This window comes from Amblyomma mixtum, chromosome 1, assembly GCF_055824585.1.
Source record: "Amblyomma mixtum isolate Tamu chromosome 1, ASM5582458v1, whole genome shotgun sequence".
Classification (NCBI taxonomy): Eukaryota; Metazoa; Arthropoda; class Arachnida; order Ixodida; family Ixodidae; genus Amblyomma; species Amblyomma mixtum.
The window spans coordinates 132,449,845-132,461,226 of record NC_143012.1 but is presented as its reverse complement, the minus strand read 5'-3'; the positions used below and the strand labels follow the sequence as shown (position 1 = coordinate 132,461,226).

Below are 11,382 nucleotides of genomic sequence, written 5' to 3'. Positions count from 1 at the left end.
TAACAGAATGGAAAGGTGGGCTAGTTGGATGCTCTTCACGGTGGAAATGCTGGCGCAAACGAAACGGAGACGCAGAAAGACCACCTGTCCTGTCTCGGTTTCCTTTTCGCCCACATTTCCATCATTCCCGTAGTATTTGCACCACTAGAGCAGCGAGAGAGTGCATGCTATCTTAGTTCCTTTTTTTTTTGCCCTCAAAATGCCATGGTGTGCTAACAGGCTTCCTGCCTGTGCACCGCAGTGGGTGCCATTTGTTGCTGTGAAGCCATACGCTGTTGCGTAAGCTAGCTTCCTTTTTTTAGGTATAGCCGCTCTTAGGCGCTTCTATAGACTGGTATACCTTAAATATCTTTTGATTTATTGAGATGCCCGGCGCCGCTGTGGATTCCCCATTCACTGCGGCATAGGCTGTTGTTCCATTTCTTGGCCCTGTGTCTTCCCCAGAGGCTAACAACGGCGCCTTGACTGCGGTCGCAACCGAACTTGAGGCGTTTCGCCCAGTCAGGCGTGGCCGGTGAAAGGAGTGCAAACTTCAGATGCGGGCCCACATTTGTCGCACAATTTTTGTTGCTCTCCATTCTTTGCAAGGGAGTGAATCAGGTTATCGCACAACTGAAAAGTTTTCCTGGTGAGGCTTGAAGGGGCGCAGTTGGGCTGCTTGCAATAAAAGTTATAATTTCTTGTTCAAATATAAACTTTGAAGAGATCTCTGCTTCCATGCATTCCTCGCATTCCTCCATGCATGTGCGTTCCTCCATGCTCATCTGTTCCTCTCCCTGTCTCTTGCCTCACTGCATCTGGCGGCGCCTTCGTCTTTACACCATCTGACGTCATCATCTCACGACATGGTCTGCCTCTGCCGTTCGCTGTGCTCACGGTTCAAGACGGCTGCAGCCTCATATCGATCTCGAACCCTTTTCTGAGCCCCTGCATATTTCTCCGTGGCGAATGTCTTGGCCATATTCAGGTCGTCGACTCTTTGCTCGGACCCGAGCGTTGCGCCGTATCACATTCTCTTCCTACTAATTCTCTTACTTTGTCCGCATCTCCCGCTTTGGCCACAGGCGACGCCTTTCCTGATTCCGTCGACGCCAGTCTTGCCACACCGAAACGCACCCGACTTCTACTACTGAACCAGTTTCATTCTTTTTTCGACGTCGGTCAAATCGACTCGCTCGCACGTCTACTGTGACCCACGAGATCGACACCGGAGCCCACTTGCCGCTTCGTCAACGCCCGTACCGAGTTTCGACAGCCGAACGCTAGATTATCAACACTCAGGTGGACGTCATGCTTCAACGAGGCGTAATTCAACCATCCAGTAGTCCGTCGGCCTCTCCTGTCGTTCTGGTGAAGAAAAAAGATGGCACAATGCGGTTTTGCATCGATTATCGGCACCTTAATAAGATCACCCGCAAAGACGTTTACCCGTGGCCGCGAATCCATGACGCCCTTGACTTCCTCCAGGGCGTGGAACCCTTTCATTTTTAGACCTGCGATCGGGCTATTGGCAGGTCCCAGTGGCGGAGGCTGACCGTGCCAAGACGGCTTTTGTTACACCAGATGGCCTCTACGAGTTTATCGTCATGCCGTTCGGCCTCTGTAATGCCCCAGCAACTTTCGAGCGCATGATGTACTCCATTGTACGCGGCCTGAAGTGGACAACATGTCTGTGCTACTTAGACGACATTGTCGTCTTCGCGCCTGATTTTGAGACGCACCTTAACCGCTTGGGGCACGTGCTGACATGTTTAACTTCTGCGGGGCTCCAACTGAATTTTAAAAAGTGTCACTTTGGCGCCCGCCAACTGACAATTTTAGGTCACGTCGTCTCTAAGGACGGCGTGTTTCCTGACCCAGCCAAACTTCGTGCCGTCGCGGAGTTCCCCAAGCCGTCGACTCTGAAGGAACTTCGCAGCTTTCATGGCCTGCGTTCTTACTTCCGAAGTTTCGTCCGAAATTTTGCCTCTATCATCGCGCCACTTACGAACCTTCTTCGGGGCGCCAGCGACCTGTCCGGGTGGTCACCTGATTTCGACGATGCCTTCATCACCTTACGCTGGTTGCTCACAGCGGCTCCCATTTTACGCCACTTCGACGCCACTGCTCCCACTGAAATTCACACCGATGCCAGTGGCGCTGGCCTCGGCGCTGTCCTTACGCAATGTAAACCCGGATTTCCCGAGTATGTCAGCCGTGCACTGATAAAGCCGGAATCCAACTACTCAGTCACCGAGAAAGAATTTTTGACCATTGTTTGGGCGATCGGAAAGTTTCGCCCTTACGTTTACGGCCGCCCTTTCGACATCGTCATCATTCATTCATTCATCATCAGCCTGACTACACCCACTGCAGGGCAGAGCCATTTCGAAACGCCATTTCGAGCACTCGACTGTTCAACGGCAGCTAGAAGTGTGCTCCAAATACGTTTACAACGACTGCTCGTTTTTTAGAATTGAAGTACACTTTGGATGAATTGAATTGAATTGAAAATTTATTTCTCCACACACATTACAGTGGAAAAAGGGGACACTGGGCAAAAAGCTGCATAATGCAGCTTGAAGTAGCACCCAGTGCCCCATGAATACAACGACCGCAGTGTGTTTCGCGAACATCAGGCTGAAGTTGAGCTGAATATCCCCATCAAAACAAACAAAGAAAAAGGACAACAATAGTGTAGCCCTGACCGCGTACACAACAGAGATGCACATAAATAATGGGAACAATAGACATGACAATATAATAAACCAAACCTATTTACATTGATGCCACAATATATTCGAAAATGCACATGACAGATAACTGTTTATTTGAGATGTCTTCTATACAAACATTATTTGCTGCCAATGTGTTGAGGTAATTTCCTAGGTTATAGGATAAGGACTGTTCACGGTATAAAGTACGGCAAAAGGGTGGAAGCCAAGATAAAAGACATCAGGTATTGTACACTGGTGTGTATTGATGTAGATTAAAGGCTGCAAGGAACAGTTGATTGTTTGTTTTAACTGCATTTTTGTATGCACATAACAATATGAACGGGTGCAATATATCAACAGACAAAATACCATATTGCTTAAAGTAAAGAAACGCATGGGAATGCCATGGTACATTTGCAATCAATCTGACAGCACGCTTCTGTGCAACTAAGATCTTGTGTTTGTTATGTTTCGTTGTGGTACCCCAGACACTTACACAGTAGGTAATGATTGGAAGTATGCATTATATATAAGAATCTTTATCTTTGTTGGAAGCGTGTATATATGTCGACACAGGGCACCATTGACTCGGTTCATTTTCTTGCGGATAGTGTTTATATGTTTGTCCCAACTCAGGGTTTCCGTGAGCACCACACCAAGGCATTTTATAGTGTCTACAACTTCAATTCTAGTGTAACCCAGCATGAGATCAAAACTCATGGAGATAGGCTTGTTCTTTGGACAGAAGATAATGGCATTATTTTTCTTGGCATTTACTCTTAAGCAATTCTTTCTCGACCATTCGCACAAATATTCTAAAAATTGGTTTCCATACAGGAATAGATTTCTTTCATTGTGACCGGACAAAAGCATTGTGAGATCATCGGCGTAAGCTATTAAAGTCACAGGTAAGGGCATGTAAAATATATTATTAATATAGATATTGAAGAGTAAGGGGCCTAAAATGCTGCCCTGTGGGACTCCAGAAAAAATAGGTTTTAATGTTGACGATGTGCGGTCATTGACAGCCATTTGCATGCGGTTTTCTAGGTAGGATTCCATTAAGGATAAACCTATTCCTCTGATTCCATATTGGAGTAGCTTATGCAGTAGCAGACTATGGTGGACGCCTTTGTAAAATCAATATAAATTCCAAGACCGATTTTTCGGTCCTCAAAAGGGCCTGATCAGTTCCTTTTGTTTATTAAGCGCGATTTCTGTTGACCTCCCTTGCCTGAATCCGTATTGACAGTCAGAAAGCACGGAGTGTTTTCCTAAAAATTTGGTTGTTCTGGTAAAATAATTTTTTCTAAGCCCTTGGACAGTACAGGAAGAACTGAAATGGGTCTATAATTGGACAGTTCTGTTTTCGCACCACCCTTATATATAGCCACAACCTTAGCGATTTTCATTTGGTCTGGAAAAGTTCCGGTGGAAAGAGCAAGATTGTAAATGCCTACCAGTACCGGTGCGAGTAAGTTAATCACATACTTAAAGGGCCTAATTTGAAAGCCGTCTTTGTCCTCTGATTTACTAGTTTTTAGGTTGTGAATACCGTTATTATTTCGTGCTCTGTTACAGGCTCAAAGACATCGACTCAGGAACACTTAGCGTTTGATAATCATACCCTGTGGCACCAGTATAAGGACCGCAAAGGTCCTTTGTGAAATTAACAAAAAAAACTGTTTAGTTCATTTGAAAGCTCTTCGCCCTTAATAAGTTTACCATCCCTTATGATGCTATCAATTGCGGTCTTTGTATTAAAATTCAAAATTTTATTCAGATGATCCCACGGTTTAAAAGTTTCGCTGGGCGATCTAGAAAACTTTTTAGTAAATTATGCAAGCTTTGCGTTGCGTAGCTCCTTGTTGAGGAGGTTGCGGAATTTTTTATACTGTTTCAGTTTTGCGAGATCCCTAGACTTCAGAAATTGCCCGTACAGCCTCTGTTTTTGCTTTATTTTGCGCAGTAACCCTTCGGTGACCCATGGCTTTTCTGCTCTACGTTTACGGCTACATACTAGTGGGAAACACCTGTCGTAAACTGCCTTTAGTATAGTTAACAGAGTATCATATGCTTTGTTAACTTCCTGGAGACATTCAACATCCTCCCATGTTATCTCACTAACGCCCATATAAAAACGCTCAAGAGTGCATTTGTCTATTCTTCTATAGTATGACGCAAGCCTTTCTGGTATCGGAGAAGAACAGTTGTCTGGAATGAAGGCAAACACAGGAAGGTGGTCGCTGACGTCGGACAGAATTGTTCCAGCATGCGTGTTTGTTTTATCGATGTTAGTGAAGATGAGGTCAATTGACGTTGCAGTCGTACAGGTGATACGCGTTGGCACATCAATAAGATTGCAAAAACCGTAACTGTCGAGCATTGTAAGGAGCTCTTCTTGTGATGAAGAAACAGTTATCATATCAACATTGATATCGCCACCGGTAAATAACGTAATCTCGTTCAATGACACATGGTCAAAAAGAATTTCTAGGGCACGTAGCAATGCATCAAAATTTCCATTGGGTGGACGATACAGTACACTATACATGTATTTCCCGCTTTCTACTGTTAAAATCTCGTAGTCTGGCGTAGATTCTGTAAAACTGCTATTTACATCAGCACTGCGGGATTTCAGAGCCTGTATTCAAACACCGCCGCCCCTGCGACCACATCTGTTGAGAACAAATTGACTATAATCTTTTAGGTTTAGATAATTGGATTCATCGTGGTACCACGTTTCCGTGAGCATGATCATATCAAAAGAAAAGTCAAAAGACTCAATTAATGACGCTATTTCTTCACTTTTGTTATTTGCAGAACGACAATTCAAATGAAAAACTTTGGTGCAACCCGGGTCAGTATTGCAGGCTAGCTCATTTAAGGCTGAGGAGGAAAGGAGATGGTGAGAAGCCATCTGGAAGCAAACAATCGAAAGTGTACTGATTGATTCTCAGCTCAGTTGATTTTTGCTATATCATCCATAGTGTTGATCTTGAGCAACGTGCTGTTCTCGTACTGACGCGCGTAGATCTGGCCATTGCGTACCCAGACAAACTTCCAACTCATCTTCTTTTTCCTGCCAATCGCTTTGTCAAGTAGTCGCTTCCGCTGTGGGCACAAATGTTCATTGACGTAAACCAAGTCGGAAACCCAAAATCTTCGCAAGTCAACCTGGCCTTTCGCGCCTTTTCGAAAACTGCATCTCGTTTCCGCCTGCTTGTGAATTGCACGACAATGTTTTTATCAGTTTCACTCTTTGCAACGGATGTTCTGTGCAGCACGTCGATATCAGAAGTAGAGATGCTTTCGCCGAGCTTATCACCCAGTGTTACCATGAATTGTTCGAGTTTTTCGTTTACTTGCACGGATATGCCTTTCTTCTTCCCAACACAATAAGTGACTGGAACCTGGTGCCTAATGAGGTATTTGAGAGTGAGAATTTCCAGGCCGCAACTGACAATGCACTAATCTGATTATGCTGTTCTCAGTGTAGGTTCTGCGTCTCTGGTGTAATCAGAATGCGGTTGTCTTTATAGAAGTTCTTAACATTTTTCTGTAACTTGCTTTTTCTGTTTTGTTCTATTTTGCTTTATTGAATTTTACTGTTAATGTACTTACCCCCCCCCTCCCGCCCCCGCTTACAATAATGCCTCTCAAGGCTCTGTAGGTGCCTTGAATAAATAAATAAATAAATAAATAAATAAATAAATAAATAAATAAATAAATAAATAAATAAATAAATAAATAAGATACTTGTACTTCAAGCGACAAAGGTTCAACGCAAGAGTAAAAAGCAGTTCGGCACGGGTTAGGCAAGACACTTACCACATATATAAACTTGGAAGCGAGTTCATCAGGGAACCGTTTTATCGCTGTTCGCTGCTGAGATTGATTTTTTTTAAGGCAGCTATCTTTGATTCGCTGCGAGGATAAACATGCGTCTTTTCGTGTGATACACATGCCTAACCGACAATGCGTTCTGCTTTGCTGTCTCTTTTGCAACCCTTGTTTTATTCTGTGTTTTTTTTTTCCATTGTCGCCATTTCTCTCCCGGCCTTTGGCCTTCCGCCAATACAGCCAGTTGATAGTTAGCGCCTGTGTGTTTGCCGCCTATTGTGTCCTTGTCTTATTTTTGCCCTATGAAATCGCTCTGCACCAAGATGAACTTACCAACTCGCCCAACAGGAAGTTGTAATAAAGACCAGTCCCTGCTCGAAATGGTGGTTTGGTTTATTGGGGTTTAACGTCCCAAAGCGACTCATGATATGAGGCACGCTGCAGTGAAGGTATCCGGATATTTAGACCACCTGGAGCTCTTTAACGCGCACTGACATCGTACAGTACACGGGCCTATAGAATATCGCCTATATGGAAATTCGACTACCGCGTCCGGGATCGAACCCGCGTCTTCCGGGTCAGCAGCCGAGCGCCATAACCACTGAGCCAGCACGGAGGCGCCGGTATAGATGCAGTGAGTTGGCCGGGACCATCTACGCCACCGGGACGGTCTCGTATATTTAACCGAACTTCTTGCTAGGGCTTGTTGGTGAATGGCGATTGCAAACTAAAGATGCCAATAACCATACAGACACAAGGGAAGAGAATGGCACAGAGCGCCACTCACAACTGGTTTGTTTTGCAGAAAGGACGTACATTTTATACAGCCAGCCAGCGCCTGTGCAAGAAACGTATTCATGTTTCAAGTCATGCATGATAGCATCGCTCAAACCCTTTTTTCCTGCCTTACACAAATATATCGATGTTTCGCTTACGCACAAATTGCCTCTCTTGTTGGTATAGAACGCTTCAGTAAATTCTCTGGCTTTCATATTGCTACTCCCGCGAGGATTTACCCTGAGGTAGGGAAGTTAAACGTGCCAAGCTGTCGGCAGAGACCGTCGGGGAACGTCCACTCTGGCTCAACGACGGTTCAGGGAAGGGCTTTGGCGGCAGCCGCTGCTGCTCCTGCCTCCACCGCGACTTCGGCCACAGCGTAACCGCGCATAACAACGCTTTCACCTGCGTAGCCGGAGCGAAAGCATTCCGATTACGAGAAAAGCCGGCGACGTGTGCACTCGCAGATGGCAGAAAAAATCCCAGCGATGGCAAGAAAAACCGGATGACGCCATCGAGCTGCCGTATGACGCCAAGCCGAGCACCGCCGCTTCAGACAGCCATATGCATATCACACGGCTGTATATACCGGGTGTTTCACCGAAGATTCTCATAAATTTTCAAAAATAAGCGCTTTGGGGTAGAAATATTGCTTTTGTGGCCGAGTGTTAAAAGTGTTATCGGTCACTAGAAAAAAGCTGTGATTCGTCTTAAGTAGTAAGCTGGTTAACTAATCTTTAATAATGAACTTTTTAATTAGCAGAGATAGGCGCCTAGTTGCAATTAAAGATTTGTTGCTGGTCGTTGGTAATTGCCACCTCAGTTTTTCGAATTTCAAAAACGCGATTACCCTTGGCGCAGTGGCTCTGCAAAATTTGTTTTTTCGACGTGCACTGGAGGGGTTGCTTTGCCTGCAGGCTGTCAAAAGTGCATGGATTTTCGCACGATGCAGCCAAATTTTTTAAAGTGTTCGCTAAAACACCTGCTATATTACCCACTGCTATACCTGAATCTGGCGCCAGTCTTCCCGATATTCTTGCCAAAATTGGTATGCAAGCCTTTGCCTTAGAGCGTTGTGGGTGGTGTCATTCAATTTCTCGTTATATAGCTTGCATGCCCTAGCAATGTTGGAGTTGCCTCAGCGGTTCGCACAGATGACATACACACGCTTGCCTTCCCTCAATTTCGTTTCAAAATGGTGACGCAAGTGTTGGTTGTGCGGCCGTCCGGCTGGTGTCGCACACCCATAAACACAACCCCGGGAACGCTGTACGACGTTGTGGCTCTAATAAATCCATAAAAAGCTGCAATGGATGTATAAACATCACGCATAAGGTATGCACCAGTTAAGGGATCATAATGCCTTTTGCATCCCACACGTAAGCAGTGTTGTCTCTGCCGAAAATTTTAAAATCTTTGTTTCTGTTTATTTTCTGTTGGGTGTGATGTGCCTTGCCCTGGAGCCTGATCATTCGGGAAGCAGCTCAGTAGGGTGCGGGTTTTGGAAGTCGGTGAGACAGCGTCAAATAATAGTGCGGAGGCAACGCAATCACGACGAGGAGAGTGTTAAAACGGACGCGAGCACTGACTCTAAATGCTTTCGGAATTGAGCGGAATGAAGAGACACGCACAAAGCAAGGATGCCTTCTGCAGGGTGCACAGCCATACCCTCCAGGACCCCGTGGCCCGCGAGGATTCGTATGCGCCGGCGGCCGCCGCAGGGCAGCCGTTTGTGGACACGCTGGGCGGCCTGGCGTCCTTTCTGGTGGAGCAGCTCATGGGGCTCTTCCTGCCCCAATATCAGGTACCCGTTTGTGGGATTGCTGCAACTCCTCCCGATCAGTTAGAGTTTTTTGAGAAAAGGCGCAGGTCTCACCTCTCCTCAGCCACATCGTGCGCTAAGGGAGCCACTTCAGAGTGAAGGAAGAAAAAGAGAGGGGGTGCCGTAGTTGAGAGCTTCGCATTAATTCCGACCACCTGTGAATTTAGGCTGCACTGACGTCGCGCAGCACACGGGCGCATTTTGCGTTTCGCGCTGCATTCACCGCATATACTACAAAACAGGGATAGAGAGAGGGAGAGAACCAGCGGTCCGCCAACTGCTTCGAGCCGGTTTGCTACTTCGCCACAGAGCCGGCACACGGGTCCGCCTCGGAGCTGTTTGCTTGCGCCGTCTCGGCCGGTGGCGCTGTTAGCACACACGGATGCGGCGGTGGCCTCCGCTTGAAATTCGCATCCTGCAGTTAAGCGCTTAATATGCTTTTGCGCGCAGTAATTCTTGTCAATTTCTTTATTTTAATAAAGTTAATTTAAAGAAAACATATGGCTGAGAGTATAGCGTTCGCAGTTTTGTAAGTACCCTCCTGGAGCCCTACACCACGGTGTCCCTCAGAGTCGCTTTGGAGCGTCCAACCCCCATGAACCTAAATCGATAACCGGCCGCGTTTCGAAAGGCTAAAGAGGCCCGTGTGCTGTGCAATGTTAGTGCACGTTAAAGGTTCCCCGGCAGTCGAAAACACCCCGTAGCCTTCCACTATGGCATCCTTTTCTTAAATGCCAGGCCCTTACAGTGTTGCGCGCAGGAGATTCTGTAGTCAGCCGTCCTGAAGTATCCGGCTGCATTGCTGTTGATGAAGGTGGTGCTTGGACTCGTGTGCGTGTGAAGCGAGTAGAAATTGAGCATCTGCTCGGTCTGTCGGCTCCGCTGCTAGGTGACTGCTGAGGCGGCTTTGTTGTCCTTTTAGCAGCAGCAGCTGGAGACGATGGTCACGTTGTTAAGCTTGCAGGCCCTAACAGTGTTGCGCGCAGGAGATTCTGTCGGTCAGCCGTCCGCAAGTATCCGGCTGCATTGCTGTTGATGAAGAGGATGCTTGGACTCGTGTGCGTGTGAAGCGAGTAGAAATTGAGCTTCTGCTCGGTCTGTCGGCTCCGCTGCTAGGTGACTGCTGAGGCGGCTTTGTTGTCCTTTTAGCAGCAGCAGGTGGAGACGATGGTCACGTTGTTAAGCTTGCAGGCCCTAACAGTGTTGCGCGCAGGAGATTCTGTCGGTCAGCCGTCCGCAAGTATCCGGCTGCATTGCTGTTGATGAAGGTGATGCTTGGACTCGTGTGCGTGTGAAGCGAGTAGAAATTGAGCTTCTGCTCGGTCTGTCGGCTCCGCTGCTAGGTGACTGCTGAGGCGGCTTTGTTGTCCTTTTAGCAGCAGCAGGTGGAGACGATGGTCACGTTGTTAAGCTTGCAGGCCCTAACAGTGTTGCGCGCAGGAGATTCTGTCGGTCAGCCGTCCGCAAGTATCCGGCTGCATTGCTGTTGATGAAGAGGATGCTTGGACTCGTGTGCGTGTGAAGCGAGTAGAAATTGAGCTTCTGCTCGGTCTGTCGGCTCCGCTGCTAGGTGACTGCTGAGGCGGCTTTGTTGTCCTTTTAGCAGCAGCAGGTGGAGACGATGGTCACGTTGTTAAGCTTGCAGGCCCTAACAGTGTTGCGCGCAGGAGATTCTGTCGGTCAGTCGTCCGGAAGTATCCGGCTGCATTGCTGTTGATGAAGGTGATGCTTGGACTCGTGTGCGTGTGAAGCGAGTAGAAATTGAGCTTCTGCTCGGTCTGTCGGCTCCGCTGCTAGGTGACTGCTGAGGCGGCTTTGTTGTCCTTTTAGCAGCAGCAGGTGGAGACGATGGTCACGTTGTTAAGCTTGCAGGCCCTAACAGTGTTGCGCGCAGGAGATTCTGTCGGTCAGCCGTCCGCAAGTATCCGGCTGCATTGCTGTTGATGAAGGTGATGCTTGGACTCGTGTGCGTGTGAAGCGAGTAGAAATTGAGCTTCTGCTCGGTCTGTCGGCTCCGCTGCTAGGTGACTGCTGAGGCGGCTTTGTTGTCCTTTTAGCAGCAGCAGGTGGAGACGATGGTCACGTTGTTAAGCTTGCAGGCCCTAACAGTGTTGCGCGCAGGAGATTCTGTCGGTCAGCCGTCCGCAAGTATCCGGCTGCATTGCTGTTGATGAAGAGGATGCTTGGACTCGTGTGCGTGTGAAGCGAGTAGAAATTGAGCTTCTGCTCGGTCTGTCGGCTCCG

General features: G+C 47.4%; 1 protein-coding gene across 1 annotated transcript in view; it reads left to right on the top strand.

Moving 5' to 3' along the window:
- The first annotated feature begins 8,931 nt into the window (after positions 1–8,931).
- Positions 8,932–11,382, top strand: part of LOC149367621 (uncharacterized) — a 43,995-nt gene continuing 41,544 nt past the window's right edge. The window contains exon 1 of the mRNA XM_089575107.1: positions 8,932–9,120. Coding sequence (XP_089431233.1) covers positions 8,932–9,120 — 189 coding nt within the window. The remainder of the gene's footprint in view (positions 9,121–11,382) is intronic.